This window comes from Cupressus sempervirens, chromosome 4 (genome assembly GCF_028749045.1).
Source record: "Cupressus sempervirens isolate cs-2001-9-10 chromosome 4, ASM2874904v1, whole genome shotgun sequence".
NCBI lineage: Eukaryota > Viridiplantae > Streptophyta > Pinopsida > Cupressales > Cupressaceae > Cupressus > Cupressus sempervirens.
In genome coordinates, this window is record NC_143121.1 from 131,991,260 (window position 1) to 132,012,986 (window position 21,727).

Here is a 21,727-nt window from a genome sequence, read left to right on the forward strand (position 1 = left end):
CGAGGCAGGTGGTACTACTGCCTACGGCAGCAATAACACCTACGACCGCAAGGTTTACAGGACGGCAGGCCTTTAAAAACGTGGTTCTGTTTTTAAATAATTGTTTTTTTAATTTATTTATTTAAAAGTTTAAATTATATTATATTATATTTATTAAAATTTTAATTTAATTTAGTTAAAATGTAATTAATTAAAATTTAATTTTTTTAATAATTAGGTTTTATTAATATGGTTATTAATTATTTTCTTTAATTACAAAAATACGATAAATCATTGAGGATTTTATTGAAATTATTGCTATAAAAAATTAATTTAATTAATTTAGTTATTAATTAATTAATCCTCAATGGGACGTTATAAAAGAAATTGATCATGTGAATTCTCTATTTAAAATTTTAGTAATATTAAATAATTGCCTACTAATTATTTAATAATTATTATTAAAAATTTAAGATCTTTATAGAGAGAATGTTTATTTTGTGAGTTTATGGTAATAAGGTATTCATATTTAGATGTGAAAATGGGATAAGCTATATGGGAAACATAGTAAACTTTATCAGACCAAAAACGTATAACGAAATGGAAACTTAAACCAAACTGTAAACTCAGACTGTGTGTCTTCAAAATCAAACAAAACTATGAATTACACTGTTTGTTGAATGTTTTCTTGTATGTCGGAATTGGAGCTTGACTAGAGTGTTAACCAGTCCTAGGATGTTTACCAGAGGGCGGGAAGTATTATTTTGGTGAATATATATGATAATTATGGTTTGACTTATGTGTACCTTCTTGGATCAAACCTGTTAGGATGATCGTGTTTGTGATGTTGTACTTTGACTAAGTGATTTCTATACTTGTCAGTTGCTTGTTTAGAGAACTGATGAATGGGTTTTGGTCTTTTCAGATCTTTTTGCTTTGTTGAGCTTAAGGTAGGTTATCTGTATGTTAAGTTGGGAAGTGGCTTGCAATGGAGGCCGAGGCCCAGAAGAGGCTGATAGGTAACCCATTGTAAGTAGTTAATAAGTGAAAACACTACACTAAATGAGAGTAGAATAAACCTAATAAGAGTCTTTGTCTTTGCTTACCCATGCCTCAAGTGCTAGTACAAACTAGGATGGGAGTAGAGAGGACGCTTGGTTGTGACCATGCATCGTTAGTATGCCTTGTCAGTACGAAAGGATACTAGTGCCACATAGAGTCACTGGGGGGCCGGAGGATTAATAGACTAGCCGGGTAACCCTAGAGTTGGTTCGTGCGATAACACTTGCCCACTAGCAGTATAGATTTCCTACGTGTCTTTGCCTCTGGGTTTAGCTGTCATTTTATCTTGGAACCTTTGAGTTAGATTACTTTTAGGGTTTTCCTTGACCTAAATATTACTTTTGATTTTTTGGGATTGTTATCCTATTTGGGACTTGAGACTATCTCCTCAATGTAATGGGACTGGACCTTTTTGGGTTACCATGAGGTCGGGTGGTAGTGCTTTTTACTTTTACCATTGAGATTCATCCGTCAATGTCGTGGCTAGAGCTCCTCATTCTGCATTTCCTTTCATTCTATCTTTGTGTATTATGATGGATGATTATATCTATATGATGGATGATTTTACTTATTGTATTGTATCTTGTTTCATGGATCCGAAAGGGATGATGTAATCTATTTTATAAATGTATATTCATTCAACCTTTCATACCTTGTGACATGTACAGTGGACGATTGCGCATTCCGAATTAATTACAAGTGGCATTCGGAACAAATGTATATTATTTAAATGGATTAAACTTGTAGTTATTCTTTCATGTGGATGTGTTATTTATTGGACTTGGTATTATTTAAATTTAAATGTGATTCAACGTCTTGGGATCCTTAAGGAATGTAATATGTTATCTTTGCTTATGTATGATTGCATGTTATTGCTTCCACTATTTTATAATTGTTGTTATTTGTTATCTTTAAAAAAAAAATGTTTGGCAAACTTAGTAAAACTTTAGGTTAGTTCTTTTAGATCCCTTGCTGAGGCGTTACAAGTCGCCATCCAAGTTGATGACTTGAACAAGGTAGGCAGGCTTGACCACTGATTTCTCTTGTTCCTTCTCCTTTTCTTTGTTTGTCCCCTTCCTTCTCCCCAACTTTTCCCATATCCAGGAGAGAGCCACCTCCACAAGTAGGAGTGATTGGGACATTCTTGTCCGAAGGCTAGTCTCCACCTTGGCCAATAGACTAAGTTGGGCCTGCAAATGTTGAAGTAGTAGCCATGGTGATGGTGGTTGTAGTTGATTGGGCAGTTCTAGAAGATACTCCACCCGTAGAACCAGTGCTTCCCGTTCTCTTCTTCCTTGCTCGAGTCCACTCTACCCACTTATTCGTTCTCTTGATAATTTCGTGCATGAGGACCTCCATGGTGTCGATAACAAGGCTTGTAGGTGGGCTAGGCACAATGGGAGTGCCTTTGATCTTCTCATAAGATGAGGGATGCCATCATCTGCAAGGTCACAAACATCAATAGAATCGTTATATAACTTAATTTCATCAATAGTTAACCGGGACCAAAACTTCTCTCGGGTTTGATATTCATTAAGACATCCGGCCCAAAAATATTCAATGTCCGGAACGTGTCTATAGGCATATCCCAGCTTCAAATGATCCCTCATGAAGTTCACTAGGTCATACTGAGGCCTAAGTACCTCACAATCAATCAATTTGATCTTAATTTCAAAACTCTTCACTAGATTCCGAGCATCGGATCTAAAAGCATGAGAATAGGGTCCAACCACTATGGGGAAGGAAGCTCGAAAATTGGATGAATGAGCATCCAAAATGGCTTCTGGTGAAAACCTTCTCTTAAGATAGCCTTGTAATTCCCCGAATACCTCACAGTGAAGGCGTCATTCACTGCCACATACTCCTCGAAGCTTCTCTGCAGCTGCAAGTGCGGGTAGAACTCATACACCTTTGTATATTCATAATTCTAGATGCTGGGAAGGCCAAGCCATAAGTGATGTGTTGCCAAGGCATAGATTAGATATGAAGACATGTAAAACTGCCTGAATCCCTTAGCTGAATTCAACCATGAAGCGAGCTCCTCGCAAATAATTTGGGCCCTGTTGATTTGTAGACCTTTGGCACAAATAGCTTGCACTAGGAAGAAATGGGGCTCAATATACTCGAGAAACTCGTCCTTTCCCTTCAATCTAAGTAGCAGAGCAAGGATATCTACGATCTCCCTCTTCACATTAGTGTCGAATAGGGTCTTGGGCATTTTTCTCTTCTTTGAGTAAGGCATCAAAAACCATGTCCTCTGCATGTCTTCCCTTCTCAAGGTCTTCTTTTTGTTGGACATTGACGCGGAAGAGCCGAAATCAATTTCACAATACTCCTCTTTTACGATTTCACAATACTCCTCTTTTACGAGGATGTCAAACGCAAACTGCATTAGAGCTTTGTTGATTGAGATGAGGATGGATTGATCAAGATACAAAATTTGCTTTGTTTCTAGGTTGTATCTCTCAATACATTCCCTCACAAGCTCTGGTGCTTGTACTGCCATGGGAAAACCAGCTGCTTCTATCAATTTGCTCTCTTTTAGCTTTTGAGTGATCAGGTGAATAGGCTAAGAGTTAAGTCTTCTATAGAGATAACCCAAATCATAGAATTTTGAATGACATATCTGTTAAATCTTCCAATTCACTCTCCCGACCTATTAACTTATCATAACCCGTAACTCTAATTACCATTTGCTATGATTGCACTGAATGCAGTTCTCAATAAATAGTCATTTAAAAATACTTGGGGAAACAAATTTCAAGCAATTCTAATGAAACAAGTATTGGAATCCGAACGTTGGTGCCACACGAACGAAATTAAGTTTGGCCAACGATTATAATGGTAGGATTTGCATTAAATTTCATAATCAACGACTATTTAAACTTTTCGTTTTCTTGCACAAAAAAACTCATAACCCCAGAAGCCTTATTACTTAAAGTAAAATCATATTACTAATAATTACTTACTGAAACAAGTGCTTTAGTTCCGCCGAAAGTGCCTTGTTTCCCTTCAGAATCTGGTATGCAGATATATTCGATGACTTAACATATGCAGGTCAGAGAGAGAAACTCAATTTTGCCATAGGCCCAATTTCCTTTGATTCGGAATCGTAGTGCGCAGACTGATCCTTCACTAGCTTGCGCACTTCATTCTTTCACTTTCCGCTACAAGCATTTAACACTTGCTTTCCTTTATGTCAGGGTTGCATCTTCACCATTGACTTTTCGGGAAGTATCTTTTGAGAATTTCCAAAGAATATTTGAACTTTAAAGTGACTTGACTTTCTATTTTTGAAACCTCCGAAGAAGTGGCCGTTTTCATTACCTAGGGATGGAAAACCCCTCTCTGAGCAACATTTTCCAAAATGAAGAAAACTCAACAGCACTTTACCCTTTAATCTCGATCTAATGGCTGTGAGGTTAGATCTCGAGCATGCATCATTGATTAAGAGCTCAAAATAGTTCTATTTAACATGATACTCATACTACTTGCATGTAAAGACTTGGATTTGCCAAAAGTCATATTAGCTTCGGAAGCAAAACAAAACACCTTCACTTAGTGCGCAGCTGAAAACCCATAAACCCACTCTTCCTTGTAAAGGTAGACCTTTACCTCTGCAACTTGAATGGAATTCTTTTTGGCTTTGATTTGTAACTTCATAAGTCTCTCCATCATGACATAATCAGTTGTACAACTTGTTAATCATTACCATGGCTCCGCTCTTCGAGAACGCACTTGATGGAGTTTGCCCAAAAGGAAAACTAGCTCGATTTTTTAGAATCCATGGGAAATGGAATGCTGGGGCAAGATAGCAAAAATTGAAACACAGAAAACTTACTTCTCATTAGGAAGATGCCCAAACACATCCCAACCACACCTAACTCACCTAGACCCAGAACGCATTAGAATGACAGAAATCCCACATGGAAGAATGGGTAAAGGCAATGTAAGGGAGACTCGGAAAACATAGAAATTGAGATACTTGGGAATGATGAGAAGTAACCTAAAGGATACTTAAACATTAACTTTGGACAGAAACTCATTAAGTACCAACCACTTGAACATTGACAAGGGAAGAACTGAAATTTGGCAACACTAATAAACAAATATTAAATACAAGTAACCTAACAAGCTAAGTCAACTCATGGTGGTCTAAGGATATGATTCCTGTTGTCAAGCTGGTTGTAGACTAACGCTCTAATACCTAGATGCTTAGGGCAAGACAGGGGTGTCCCATGCCTAATCTCGGGCAAGGAGGGTCTTTCTCAGTTGAGATTATGTAGGGATATCTAAGGGTCCGCGATTGGGAGGTTAAGCCCCTGACAATGCTTCTCCTCTCCACCAAATGCCAAGACTTGCACAAGTCAGAGATATGATCTGCATTCAAGTTATCTATTTTTAACAAGTATTTTATTTTTATGTTAATCAAGTTATAGAAAAATACGAAATTATCATGTGACGATTACAAATATTTTCTTCAATATTGATCATTTGAACTTAATAGAAAAAGATCTCTCTTTCCATTAACGGCTAGTTACAATGGCAATTATATTCATCATATTTGTTGATTGAATACTCCTTCAATTGTTAGTTAAGATATTTCAGTTAAAGTGATCGTAACCATGAATATCTTTCATATGAACATGTAAAATAGCTATTAAAACTGCCTTCTCATGCTCATGAATATGGAAAAGTAACTGTGTTAATGATATGATAGTTGTTAGTTGAGGTTGGAACAACGGGATGTTATATATGGTATCAGAGCTCTGGATTCGACACTGAACCTTGGGCCCAACACTGTTTCAAGGAAGCTGAAAACGTAATGTTGAATGAGACAAAGCAAATATTTACTTTGCATTAATGAATGTTTTATAATGCAAGTTATAAAATCACACTAGAGATCATCAAGGATAGCCAAGAAGGGTTGAGATGAGTGGTGTAGTCCATATGAATTGGAGAAATGGATAAACCTACAAAATCAGAAAAATGAATCAGAAACGTGAAAAAAGACCTAACTAAAAATCTAGTTAGTCTATCAAGTTGGGGGGTGGGTGATCAAACACGTAGTGTCCTTTGAAAATCTTTGATCAAGGTAGGCTTAATGGCATGATTGCTATTGTGATCACTAAAGGTCAGGGTTGCTAGTAGTTGGTAGATAGGTTGATGGAAGGTATCCATAGCCTAGTCGACTGCTTAGCCGACACTCACAGCAGGATGCTTAGGTGGCAAGATGAGATGGTGTACATGTGCCTTATCCTAGGTAGGGAGGGCCATTCTCAGTAGAGAATTAGAGAGGATTACAATATGTGTAGATACCTAGACTTGCACAATACATACCAATTTCTACTTCTTGATGTGATGTAATCTAGACCTTGTTAGTAAATAGTTATTTCTTCCAGTTGCATGTTTATCTCAGCTTCAGCATCATACTTTATGCGATTCCATTCCTGTTCATATGAAAAGGTACTTAAGATTTTGTTATCCATCTTTGGACTTCAATTGAAAATTGTGAACAATGATTTCAAGATTTTTTTTGATCTTGAAGTGGCTATGGGTGCCTACATGTTGCTCGTATTGTGATGTAAAGTGATGTTCTCTTCTAATAATGATTAAACAGCGAGAAGACCATATATCACATTTTTGTGCTCCTGCATGAAGTAAGCACACTTGCATAAATGAAACTATCAATGCTTATTTATTATAAGATATAACTTTTGTTTGACTTTAAAAAAAAAATTGAAACATTGTGGTGACAAGATGGGCATTAAAACCTAGGTCACATTAATAGGGAAAGTGGATTCCCTAATCTTTAGAAGTGATTGGCGAGCATGCCTAAATGATATGAGTTGATGCTATATGAACCTTTTTTATATTATGAACTTGAACCCCTATGGTTAGGATTTCTATAGGTAGAATCCCAAAGAAATGTAAGTTTTGTGGATAGATCGGACCCAAGGTCTGAGCCACAATTGGAACATTTTGTGGATAGATCATACAAGCGTCTGGGCCACACCCCCATCTCAAGATTTGTATGCGTATGTGTAGTCCAATGGCTTAGGAGTCAGGGATACAAATAGTGTGGTACCATGTTTATTACGACCTCAATGATCTTGATAGGGTGTATTATTATTATTCATAGTATATTATGGTTATATTTTTGGATGCATTGTTATAGATTGCACAATACACATGCTATATTGATTCCATATGAATTATGATGATGTATTGGGATGCTTATGTTTACATTAAGCACACTTAATACTATATTGATAAAATATGAATGCTTAATGATATCAAGATAAAAGACTTATATTGTCTTGGAGATGAAATATATTTCTATCATGAATTGGTTAAAAAAAATCTATTGAAATATTATTCTGATAAGATGGGCATGAAGGCCCAGGTTACATGAATGGAAGCATGGATCCACTAACCATTTCAGGTGATTTGTGAGCCTACAAGGATGGTCTACTCATTTAATGAGTACCACATACTAGATGGTATGAGTGATTTAGTTACTTATGATCAAGTTATGATCTATAACATCTTTTCATATTTTGCTAGTGGAATAGTCCTCAAATATTTTTAGCATGCGATTTTTGAAAATTTAAAGCCAAGAAGACCCTTAGAATTAGCACTCCTATCAAGCAGCAACACCCACTGTATCAACCAATAGGGTTGGGTTTTTGAATTGCTCTTACTTGGCTAAAAATCAGCAAGAACCCATTTTCCAAGCTCTAAATCCCCTTTTCAGTCTCGGCTTTGACATCATTCAAAAGCTTCTACTCAAATTCATAATTTATTTTTTGTTGCATCATTTAATTTCTAGTTTTCATTCTGGGGGTGAAGTTTTCATTCTATATATATCTGGGGGTGAAGTTTTCTGGTCCTCACTTTAGTTTGAGACCGGTAATTCAGTCAAGAGTTAGCAGGGGTACGGGTTCTCTTGCTATGCTCGAGAAATAGTGTTTCATACACCACTTTCAGGATACCTCGTCCAAGTTATCCCTTTTGGACTCTCTTGTTCGGCCGATAGTTCTTTATGGCTCTGTGGTTTGGGGTCTGTCTCTTCTTAGCTCAGACTGGGCTTCGATTGAGCAAGATTAGACTCTTCTTTTGCAGCGCATCATTTGATGCCACAGATTCACTCGTCATAGTATCATTCTTGTTGAGTTTGGCGCTCATCCTTTCAATCTTGTTGCCATATTTGATCTGATTTGGTTCCTTCATCATCTACGTTGTTTTCCGGATTTAGCTACTAATCGCAATAGATACTCCTACTTGGCTTATTGCTCTTTTGTCACTATTGCGAGTTTTGATACATGTTCTTGTGCTCGTTGTTAGTATGCATAGGCACCCTCCCATCTCCCTCCCTATCAGTTCTTGTTGAATGCCCCTTCTCATCTTCTCCCCTCCCAACAGGAGTTAAATGAGCATGTCAAACTTGATATTTACAGACAGTACATTATCACTACCTGGACTAATCCACCGAGCAGGCTACGACCAAGGATGTCCTTCTATGCGGAGCACTTTTTGGAGATCAGTGATGGGATTATTGTCTGTCCTAGTTACCTATCTCGACGGTGGTCTCATGCTCTCGTTTTTCCCTGGGGTCCTTCAGAGTTGGTTCTCACCATCTTCGTGCTCAGACAAACCATCATATTGATAGTGGTGAGCGGATTTGTAAGCTATGTACTTTAGTTGAGATCGAAACGAAGACTCACTTTTTATTTCATTGCCCCATCTACTACGAGATAAGAGGGAGATTCAACTACCTATTTTGATACTTTTCTCTTTCTGACTTCTTTAGTTACTGTGACTAGCGATGTCTAGCTCTCTATCTTCAGGAGGCCACTCTGCTCTGTGATAGCACTCTTCAGGCACTTCTTCCTCACCGGCATACTTCGACTCAGCTCATTACTGCTTTTTTCACACCCTTACCTCCTTTGCATGGTGTGAAAAGGGAGCCTAGTTCTTCCAGTTCTTTTGATCATTCCAAGTTTGTTAGACCCCATACTGGTTTCTTACATCAGCGACACTCCTCTATGAGCTCACAAAGACATACCAGAGCTTCTTTGTACCCATGGTCATATCCTTCTGTGACTGATTTCTTCTCACCAAGAAAGGACTCCTAGTCTGTCTTTATCTTGGCATCTCTCTCTGTGTCTTGTTCTGTCTCTCTTCTTCTTCTATTCTTTAGTTGTTTGCTTTTTATGGACACCGTTTGGTGCTCCTACTATTTTCAGCTTCCTAGTTGTAACCTTCCAGTCCCATAACCTTTGATGGTCTTTCATTGGACATTAATACTATTATCTTATCTTATCTATGTTCTCGTATTCAATATTCTAAATCAAATTAGTGTACTTTCAGATTTGTATTTTATGATAAATATGAGGTATTCTATTGCAAATTAATTAAGAAATAGCTCAATTATTTCTAAGTAAAACAATAAAGAATAGGTCAAGATATATTTTTCAGAACACATACATCCAATTGACTTCCCAATTTGGACAAGGCAAGTGTTGCATCCCAATTTGTGGCTTAATTATAAATGTTCCTCTGTAACTAGTGCAAGGGCACCTTAAGAACAAGAACACAAGGAGGATAAGATATCTTATATGAGATATCTAAATTCATTCGAATCATTTCAGTCCATTTTGGTCTAGATGTAAAGGCCTTAAAGTGGTCAAAAAGGTAAGAATATGAAAGAATGCCTTATAAAGGCTAAATTTATTATAAAATGTATATTTATTTCCATCTAAGGATGATTCAAGCGTCCATTCCAAGATTTGTCAATTTTAGAGTTAAACTTGCAAAAGTTGTAATGCAAAAATGCATAAAAGCATAAATTGTAGCTGGGAAGTTTTAAACTACCAAAGAGTCTATAAAAGCTGATGAATGGTCGAACCAAATCATAATGGAAGGAAAGAGTTACATTTGAAACAAATTTGGAGTGATTGTAAGTTGTTGTTTTGAAATTTTTTTTCAGTTTTTGTGTTGGTTTCAGGTCTTGTACAGCCATGTGCTGCCTGGAAACCATGTATAATATGTACATTTTGAGATTAGGATGAATAACCTTTCTTTTGGGTTTGGTTTGAGTTTATTTCATTGAGAAATGAATAAGTTATGGAAATTTTGGTAAAAGTTGTCATTTGCAGATTTCAGGATGCTCGACTACAGTCAGATTGAAATGTTTGGTACAGATACTTTTGGATGAATCAGGAAATATATTTGTACTAATTGAAAATATATGTGAACTAGCTTACATTTCCAATTGGTTTGAGTCATTTTCATTTGGATTTGTGTAACTTATGTGTATTGGAGTGAAGACTGATTTTTAAAGATCTACATTGAAGTTATAGGCAAAGATTGGTGTTTTGGTAATTCTCTATGCATTGTAAAAATAGATGGCTTATAGATTCAAAAACTAGTCTCATATATCGTTAGTTGGAAATTGGTGTGGTGTCATTTGGAATTGTTTGAGGAAAGTTATTAGAGGTGCAAGGTCTTCAAGCTATTGAAGATCATCACCCAAGTCTTACTCAAATTTACCACCAATTATCATGAATCACAAAATGATGCAAGGCAATCCAAAGGTCATTGCACGCCCTCCAGGGAGGAGGCCAATAGAACTAGATCATCTACAAAGAGTAAAATGGAGATCAAGACCTTATGTAAAGAACAACCATCATCTAGCAGCAAGTGCTCCTGAAGGAAAGCCTCCAACTTGTCAATGTAGATATCAAACAAGGTAGGGGAGAGAGGGCATCCCTGCTTCACCTCAATGGTGCTCTAGACAAAGTCAAGAAAACCTTGACAACACACTCTCATCAAGTCTCATGATGGTTGTATAGAAAATCTTTGAATCCCCATGTCTCTAAGTTTCAAGAAAAGAGTTGCCCTAGGGACAGAATCAAAAGCATTGTGAAAGTCCACAAAGCAACGACAAACCTTCACAAAATGATATCGAGCCTCCTCAATAATAGTCTGAAGTGCCAAAATGTGGTGACTGGTCAATGGTTTGAAAATCTGATCAGATACCAGCCTGCCCCTCGCCTGAAAATGACGTTGTTCTAAGTCCCAAGAAAGAATATTGTGCAACAAGATGGTTGTCATGTCCCATATTCAAACCCCCTAACTATGGCAATAAAGATAAATAGATATATGTGTTAATATAGTAATAATATTATTTGTAAAAACATATAAGATATGATAATTGAATATTGTGAAAGGAACTAACAATATATAAATTATATTATATGTTCATTATCAATAGATGTAATAATAATACATTAAGAACTTTGATAAATATTAAAATAAATATATATATATATATATATATATATATATATATATATATATATATATATAATCAAATGGAGACAATATAATAAATAATCTGTTATTAAAATATCTAAAGAAATGATAATATAATCATACATTAATCAAATAATATAATTATGTACTATATAATGTACTAGTAATACTCAAAGGATATAAAACTTAATCTATAACATTATTAAACAACTCCACAGGGCACAACCCTTGGGATTAATAGAAATATAATACGGACATGGAACATTAATAAGGGGTTATGGAGTAATTATCACAAAATAGGATATTTTGAGAGAGTGCAATCTAGAAGAACATTACAATTTTCATATATTGAGAAGGAGACATTACAAGTGGTATCAGAGCATGAGGGAACTAGAAAGAAACATTGCACATTCTATGAATATAACAATTATCATTTTGAATTGAAATGTAGACATAAATAAATGATTGTTTGAATATGTGCAAAATAGAATTTAGATACTCCATCAAATACGTGGTGTATATACTCTGATTTACATGGCAATAATCCAATAAAAAAGATGGAAGAACCAACTTCATTTTTAGGAAAAAGATAACATTGATCAGAATATCTGACATAAAATTTGCAATAATAACTATATTTACCATAGTTTAAAATACCTACAAAATAATGCCAAAATCACGAGATATCGAAAGTTACCCGCATAAACGATTTAAATGCAAAAAAAATTGGCAACGATATTTCCGTATGATTGCAGTGTGTTTTTTTAATTAAAATCGTGAGTAACCAAAAAAATTGCTAGTTAAAATCGTCGGACCAGCAAGTCGACACAAAATGACAAAAAAAAAGTAGGTTTGAATGCAATGTGCACATCATCGCATAAAGATGGGTTTTAGGTATAGTATTTTTACATCGTTACATTGTCCTCATCACAAAAAGACAGAGTCAAGACTTCCTATCTGTCGCAGACTAGGTGATTTCCTCTCACGGATTGGTATTGGCAATATCAACTTGCAGACTGGGTGATTTCCTCTCGCGGATTGGTATCCATAGACATCGACTGTACATGCTTAGACATCTCATTAGCATCATTTGCATTCAAGTTCGACATTCAAGAATTAGATTCATTCATTGGCCATTATTTGCAACTTTTCACTTTGTAATATTGTATCACTTTGTCGTTTCTTCTTGAGAACTTCTGCTGTGCATTCAAGTTTGACATATAGATTCTACACTGGACATTGGACATCATTTACATCCGAACAATCCAAGTAGCAAGAAAAATTTCAAATTTTATTGATTTATAATTTTATTAATTAGATGATCATTTATTTGATATCATTGTATTTTGTATTTATATTATCAATTAATAAATAATATTTTAAAATTTTATTTAAATTTTGGATTGGTTAAAATCTAATTAGATAGATTATATTTTTAATTTTATATAAACTAGTTATTGTTATTTATAAATATAAATACAATAAGTATAAAGTTTTAAAAAATATTAAATTGATAAAAATATGAGTAAACAATAAATCAATTTCTGATATTATTACTATTTATTATTATTTTATTAAAAATTTAAATAAATAATAGTAAATACAATATGAAATTTTCTGAAATTCATGAAATTAGAACATTGTATATTGTATTACTATTTATTTAATACAACACTAAATGTCATTAAATAAATGAATATACTATTTCAAAAATTTATTTAATCATCAAATCATATATATTCATTATTGTTTTAAAATTGTTGCAAACTATGTTTGATATCAAACTTATTTAATATGCCAATAGTAGCATGTTGTGACGGTTAAGTTGTTGAGTTGTTATCCTTTCCATCAAGGTTCAAATGTAATGGGGATGAGGTCCCCCGTTTGTGGCCTCACTGGTTCATAGCTCCAGGTCAAAGCATTTACCCCTCTTTAAAAAAAAAAAACTTATTTAATATTTGATTGTTCATTCTTATTCTTGCAATGTTAGTGACATACCTATAGAAACAAGATGACTGGTGGTGGTAGAGGTAAGGACCCTTTATGGAAACATGGAATCCCAAAGGTAATCAATGGACATGTCGAATGTATCCATTGCCATAAGCATATGGCTTCTGGCATAAGCCGGTTGAAATACCATCTTGCGAAGATTCCATGCAATGATATTACACCGTGTGAAGTATGTTTGAAAGAAGTTACAAGAGATGCTTTGACAAACCTACAAAAATATGTACAAAGGCAGCAAAAAAGAGGACATTTGAGGCCATGGCAGCCCCAATGGGGACTTTTAGTTCTACAAGATTACAATCAGGTGGAGAGGATTCTTCTATTGGGCCTCGGATACGAGGATTGGAAAGTACAAGTGGGTCTCTAGCAGACTTTTGGGTTCCACGTAACACTCCTAGTGCTCAACCAGGCTTGCTAGGCACTGCATGGAACAAAGAGATGCATGAGAAGACAAAGGTGGCAATTACAAGATTTTGGATCCGCAATGATATTCCCTTCAATGCTTTATATAATCCATATTGGGATCAAGTGGTAACTTCAATTTCTTTGTCTAGTAAGGGGTTCAAGCCCCCAACTCCCTATGAGGTGAGTGGGCCGTTGTTAGATGACGAGGTAAGAAACATTCATCGGCTTGTTGAAGAGCAAAGAAAAGTTTGGGAACAGAAAAGTTGCACTATTATATCTGATGGGTGGACAAATGGCAGGAATAGGACACTCATCAACTTTATAGTTGCTTCAGGGGGGCAGTTGGTATTTCTAAAATCAATTGATGCCTCTGATCAAGTAAAAAATGCAGAAAATTTGTGTAACATGTTGGATAAGGTGGTAATAGAAGTGGAAGTCACTAATGTCATCCAAATTGTGATTGATAATGCGGCTGCATATGTGGTAGCTGGTAGACTTTTGATGGAGAGACATCCCACATTATTTTGGAGCCCTTGTGTTGCCCATTGCCTTGTCTTGCTTCTTGAGGATCTAGGGAAACTGGGCTGGGTGGAAAATGTGGTTGAAGATGGAAGGAATATTGTGAAGTACATCTACAATCATACATGGGTCTTGAGTAGAGAGCGCACTAGTGGTAAGGATCTTATGCAAGCAGGGTACACACACTTTGCTACTAATTTTCTAAACTTGCAAAGCATATCTGAGACATTGTTAGACCTTAGGCGCATGTTTCTTGATAAGAAATGGTTAGAGAGTCCTTATGCCAGGAAGCTTGAAGCAAAGAAGATTGTGAGGATTGTGTTTGATGCTAGCTTTGAAAAGCTAATGGAGGAGACCCTCAAAGTAAGTTTTCAAATCTTCATTGATGATTTAGTATTAATTTTGAAATATTTTCATTGGCTGATTTTTGTATGTTTTATTATGTCTAGGTGTTAAAACCATTGGTGAAGGTTCTATGAATTGTGGATGGGGATAAAAATCCCATGGTATTTCTATATGAGGCCATGGATATGGCAAAAGAGGCCATTCAATACTTATATAGGTCAAATGAGACCAAATATAAACCCATATGGAACATCCAACAATTGTAGGTGGAACCAACAACTCCACAACACATTCATGCAGCTGCCTACTTTTTGAACCCCAAGTACTATTTCTCCAACACTTTTAAAGCAGATGCAGAGGTTTAAATTGGCTTGGTGGTGCAAAGCACCAAGGCACTTAGTTTAGATTTTGGCTTTCATGTTTGTTTTCACCTACTTAGGCTAGAATAAACAAACATTGGATGAAAAGTCCATGGTTATCAAAGCAAGACACCATTTTGTATGCTTAAGGCACTTTATGCAATTTATAAGCAAAAGTTGCTCACTAGGCAAATTTGTGCCTTTTAGTGTTTTTGGTCAATCTGTAAATTAATTGAAATGTAAGTGGTAGTTAAAAATGATCAGCCTCATAGTTTCATAAATCTCTTGTCTAATAAGGATATCCAAAATCCTATGAGGCAAGCGAAATATAAGAATGGTTTTAAGTACTTGCATATTGGAAGTATAGTTATTGGATGTGAACCATTATACCGAAAAGGTATTCCTACTACTATTTTCATGACTGTTGGATGCCTGACATAATCAGTATACTGGGAGGCATTTCTGCCCCAATGGCGTCAAGGGCCATAGCCTTTTATGTTATCCCTAAATTTGTTGTAAGCCTGTTAGATAATCATTTAGACAAAGTGCTTATGTTCCAGTTTGGAACCTAGTACTTAGATATGAAGCCTGGCTCTAGAACACATGCTTTGTTCTTTGCCTTATATGGTCGCCTTTTTAATACCACTGTTTCCATAATAAAAGACCCAAGGTCAGATAAGTCTAAAGCTCGTTACTCACTTCTTTGGCAAACTGAAACTAAAGGTGCTCAACTAACAGTACCTAAGATGATCAATTTAACTGATATCAAAGTTCCAAAGGAATGGATCATTGATGTACGAGCTCTTACGCAAATGGATCAACCAAGAAATCTGACCACCATAGCAAGCATAAAAGAAACTAAGAGTCAAGCCCGTATATCTTTTAATGATAGCAGGCCCTCTCCCTATTCCAGTTTGTCAAGTCCTTGCCCCAGTTCACAGTCATCTTTTAATAATCAAATGCTTCAAAGATCTGTTTCTACTTTGAGTCGAAAAACTTCAAATGGCCCTCTATGTAATCATGGGAATACAGTTCCAAATCCTAATGGCCCTCTTTATTGTACTGTTTGTCAACAATCTTTTGCAGAACAAAATTCTTTATCAGTTTAAAATCCGTTGACACAATCTGTCAACATGTGTGGACATCCTCAATCTACTGAGTTAGATGATGGCAGTCTCCAATGTAACAATTGTCCATATATAAAAACTGTTTGCAGAGCCACAAATACCGCACTTTTATGATTTTATTCTACAAACTTCCGATGGTAAGTTTAGTATTCCATTTTGGCCTCAGCATGTTATTGGCCCTGGTCAACCTGATGCAACTACCCAAACTAAAATGGTCAATTATGCTAATCTTTGCCTTCATAAAGCTCTGCTTTTCCACCACGATATGCATCAGCGTCTCCTTCAAGCTGAAATCCAACACCAAAAAACTAAAGCCAGCCATAATACCAATTTCCATACTATCATTGCATCTCTCTAGTCCATTGAGACTTGCCTTGCTAGTCACCTCAGTTCTACTATTTCTGCTGAAATTGCTGCTTTGCATACCAATTATGATCAATTTCGTACTTCAGCTGAAGCATGGTGGATCGATCAGACCTGCCAGTCTCAACAAATGCAAACTATTTCTAAAACTACCAGTCACATTAAGCAGACTACCACCCAAATTCTTTCTCAGCAGTTAGCAGATAGTCAACATCTGTTGCAGACCATGCCAACTATGACTGCAAAGCTTGAGCAAGTTGTCTCAAAGCGTACTTCAGACATTCAAGCCAACCTCCACTCTACCAAGGCTCAAAAATGGTCTTTTCCAGATTCTACTCAAGATCTTGCTAGAATACAAAGCCAATTCAAACGAAAAGCCCTCACATTGGATGTATCAAAACCAAAGCCTCAAGAAATTGATGCCAGCACAGGAAAATGGCGTAATGTAAATATGGTCAAACAAGACCCTAGAGGTCCTTATGACCAAATTCATAACTTTTTCTAAGAATGCTCCACCGCTTGTCAATTTTGATGAGTATGATCTAATTAAGAATAAGGCAGCCTTAGATGCAATGCGAACATGGATTGACAATGCTATATATACAGTCAATGGCATCTCTCAAGAACAAGCCATTAGAAAAGCCCTGAATGCCCTAACCGGCATAGCTAGATCTGCATGGGACTCCCTAGCCACAAAATATAAAGAAGATCTTATCAATAATGGAGTCAATGTTGTTTGTGAAGCCTTATACAAAATGTTTGTTGGTCAGCATGACAATGAGAAATGAGCCGCTTATAAACGATTCAAAGAAAATTGTATCTCTGACATGAAACATTTTGATGCATATTGTAGTGAACAATATACAAACTTCTCTCTCCAGACAAACCAACAACAATGTATGGATGTACAATACCTTTCTAAAAGGTTTCCCAATTCAATTGCAGTCTTATTACAGAGAAAAGATTTTGAATAGTATTCTTAATATGCCAGATATGACAATTAATGATGTCACTTTTCTCCAGCTTGTACAATTTATCAACGATATCAAAAGTGATCTGTATAGTGAAAGGAAAAATAGAAGACAGAAAAAAGTTCTCCCATATCTCAAGTTTGGTATTTGTCATTGTACTCAAAACAATTATGGTTGTTACCATAAGAAAAACAAAGTCAAAACATCTAAAAGGCATCAATCTACAAGACCTTATGAGAAGAAAAATCCCTGATACTTCAAGAGGAAGAATAGGAAACCTTTCTTGAGAAATAAAAGGAAAATTAAAACCAAGGATTTTACTCCTACCTATTACATTTGTAAAGGACCACATTATGCAAATAAGTGTAAGCAAAAGGACAAGAAGAACTCTAAACGAGTTTGTGCTCTCAAAGAAGCTAATTTGGATTCTCTACCTTTAACAGAAATCCAAGAGCCTTCTGACTCTGAAGATATTTGTATAGAAGAAAGTGAATCTGAAGAAGAACAACTAGACTCTCAAATAAGGCATTATATACAACAATCTGATTCCAGTCTAGATGAATTTCACTCTTTGTCAGATCACTCGTCAGATTCAAAAGTTTCTTTTATGTGTTTTATGATTTCTAAAGATCATAGAGATAGATATGATTATTCCTATGGTCGTGGAAAATCTCTCTCGTGAGCACATCCATAATGGCTCAACCTATCTCCAATAGAGCAACTTTAAAGGATTTCAATTAAAGCCTCTCAGTTGGAAGCAAAGAGAGCTCAATTTTTAACTCCTCATCAACATTAGAAAGTTCTAGCCGAACTTTCAAAACTTAATGAAGAGCGACTTAATCTGTTTGAAGAATATCCAGAATTGCAGATCGCACACAGTCAAGATATGAAGGATGCTCGAGACATTATTCAACCTTCTTCACCACACGGGTGTGTTCATAATCCTCAAGCTCAACAAGCCTTTGCAAAAACTTCTCGTCGTGAATGGTTATCAAATAGGCTTGCATTTCTTTATAATATTACGAATGATGTGTTAAAAGAAATTGCTAGCATTCAGAAGGAATTAGAAGAATTTAATCCTAGTACGAGCTCTCTTAGCTCCTTGGACAAGTTTCTATTAGAAATGGAACAAATGAAGATTGATTCAGAACAATCTGAGCAACAAAAGTTTCAGTGTGATGAAGACTTTTATCAACCGATTGTCACTCAGTCTGAGCATGAGATATCTAAAACCAGTGACAGTCGAGTATTTGCCTATCTAAAAGGATTCTCTAATCCTTGTCTCACATTTCTGCTTACCATTAAGCTTCCCGGAATTAAATCCTATCACCTTTGTGCCTTGCTTGATTCTGGTGCTGACTGTAATATTGCCAGACCTCGATATTTTCCCAGAGATTGCTGGATACCAACTAATACCAGCATTAGTTCAGTCACCCATAATGGCAATCCTATCCATTATAAAGCCAGAATTCCTATACAATTTTCCACTGCTGTGAGAATGAATGATACCAATTTTTTTCAAGTTGTGAGAATGAATGCAGGACATCATTCATTACTTAAATCACGTGCTTTTAACAATACTGGACATGATATTACAGACTTATATATCAGTTATAAGGGTCTGATTTCTGATCCTCAGAATGAGGAGAGCATACTCTACCTTACTTCTGATATAGAATTACAACAAAAGACTAAGACTGCTAGACTTAGGCTAGAAACTGAATTCCTTCTTTTGACAACTTGTTTCGAGTGTGAACAACTGGTTCCCTTTTATAGGCAATGTGTTGTCTTGGGCAACTCAAACTAGTTAATTGGAGATTGGAATCCATCCATAGAAAAGGGACACCTGTCCAGCTTCTAGAAACCTTATCAAAAAGGCATCTCGCATCTATTAAAATCTTGGTTGTAACTCTTGAAACAGACATATGAGAGATATATACCTCATTTGTGAGGTTTGGAGGGCATTAACGTACGGATTGGAAGAAGTTGGAAAGAAGAAAATTCAGTTTTGAAGTCATTGTTTACTGTTTTTTGCACGCTGCACGTACTGTACCGACTATCAGACCAGATCTGATGGATGTTTGAGATAGAGCTTTGAATCATCTTTCATTTGCTTCTGGTCTCATCGTTCTAAGTGTTTTCTTGTTCAAGTTATTGCATTATTAGTGAAGTTAGGTTTTTAGGACAGCATTTTGGTGCATTCAGCAAAAGTGGGCCTCTAACTGCAATTTCCTTGGTTGGAATTTCATGGCCACTTGGGAAATGGTAGTTAGTAGGGTCCTCTTGAAGATTCCAGGGTTTCATAATTGGATGACTTGTTTTGTGATTTTTCCAACCAAGCCCTAGGTCAAGTGCCAAGATGGATTTGACCTCTTGTAGTGTGTTGCTTTGTGAATGACACGAGTTTGGGAGTTGGTGAAGGGCTGAGCATTTGGAAATAATTTTTTTTAATGTTGCCAATCATTCCTGAGTATTGAGTTTACTTCCATGACCCCATTTCCTACTGGTCGCTTTGTAAACGAAGCCTAACTTGATCACTTAGGTCTGTGTTGCTTTGTGAAGGAAAGGGAATGCTAGAGTGGGGCTAGAACTTGGTGGTTTGGGGTTTGAAGAAACTTTGAAAAGGGTATTCAAAAACCTAATTTGTTTTGGGTCTTGTTTAGAACTTTGTGAAGTTAGATCCAAAAAGCCATTTCAAGAGGGCTAAAAGGGGCTCATAGAGCTACTAGGCCAAATTGCGGTTTGAGGCTTTGTGTAAGTGTATGATTCAAACCAATGGTATAGTTTGTGGTAAATAGGTGCCCTAAGATCATTTAACATCTTAGAACCCTTGGGACAAACTTCTAGGGTGTTTTCCTAGTATTGACCTAGTTGTGGGAGATTGGTGCAAAACCCTAGTTGTGGGAGATTGGTGCAAAACCCATAAAGTGGGCAAGATTGGTTCTTTGACCTTGGATTCTTTGTAAAGTCGAAGAGTGTGTTTCTTAGATCCATTGGAGGATTGAAGTGTGCTGAAACCTTGTAAGAAGGTTGAAGAGTTGATAGCTAGTTGGTTGATTACAAGAGTGGGAAGCCCATTTGAAGCTTCTTAGTTGTGCTCTCTGCATCACTTGGACACATGTATTCGAAGATTGGTTTCTGATACAGAGCTCTGAAACCTCATACTTGATGAGTAGCAAAGCTACAAGAGGGAAGAGGGGACAATTTTTTTTCTTTTGATTGCAAACGTAGGAGATACACCTTGCAACCAGGTAACAAAGAACATGTGTTTAGTTTTATCATACCATTTATTTCACTCATGAAGTTTATTGCAAGTTTTACCACATCATAAATGGTTTTTTTAATCCTTGCAGATTTGTAGTGGGCAGATTATGGTGTCACAACGCCTAATCTTCAACAATTTTCCACCCGAATTTTATCACAGCTTTGTAGTGCTTCTGGCTGTGAGAGAAATTGGAGTACTTTTCAGAACATACACACAAAGAAATGTAATAGGTTGACCCAAAAGCGCCTGAATGACTTGGTTTAAGTGAAGTACAACCTTCTCTTGCACGATAAGAAGGTGAAAAGGCAAGCTTCATATGAAGCACTAGACTTGGATGACATTGATCCATATTCAGTAGATTGGATTGCTCCTCCTAATGGTGAGGATGCATATAAGGATGTGGGTGAATCTTTCTTGACAAATGAACAGCTAGCTGTGTTTGAGAGAGAAGCAGATGAATGGAATGCCAATGTGGCAACGCATGAGGAGGAATGTGATCTTGGTCATCCATCAAAGGCTTCTGTCGAGCGTGAGGCACCTATTAGGGCACCTGTTGAGGATGTTGTCATAGCAACTACTTCAAAACCACCCACCCAGCAGCAACAATCTCTTTTGAGTTTTACTCATAGATGCAAGTTATGATTACTACTTTTACTTTCCATTGATACTGAAACTTGAACTTAATATGTATTCAGAAGTAGTAATTTCATGGAGTTTGACTTCTATATGTATTGGCTTTATTTATATTTAATTGTTGTACTTGTTGTTTTTTGGTATATGATTCTAGCACTATGTTAATCTACTAAGTTCTACTTGCTATGAATTATTGTTTAAGTAAAAACTTTGATTGATATGTGGTGGATATCTCAAATTTTATATATTCTAGAAATTTGGTGTGTATGTATGCGATTTTTAGAATATTTTAAGAAATTATATATTTTCAAATGTTCGATAGAAGTGTCGATTTATTGCCAATTTTTTTGCTGAGTTTTTGCCGATTTCAGT

General features: G+C 36.1%; 2 protein-coding genes across 2 annotated transcripts in view; one reads left to right on the forward strand and one right to left on the reverse strand.

The window, feature by feature from the left end:
- The window catches only part of LOC149560305 (sm-like protein LSM36B), a 118,787-nt gene that overhangs the window by 70,471 nt on the left and 26,589 nt on the right, over positions 1-21,727 (reverse strand). The window lies entirely within an intron of this gene.
- Positions 13,627-14,771, forward strand: LOC149560307 (uncharacterized). The gene is made up of 2 exons (XM_089827588.1): positions 13,627-14,655; positions 14,742-14,771. Exons 1-2 carry the CDS (start codon positions 13,627-13,629, stop codon positions 14,769-14,771), a joined length of 1,059 nt encoding a protein of 352 aa, XP_089683714.1.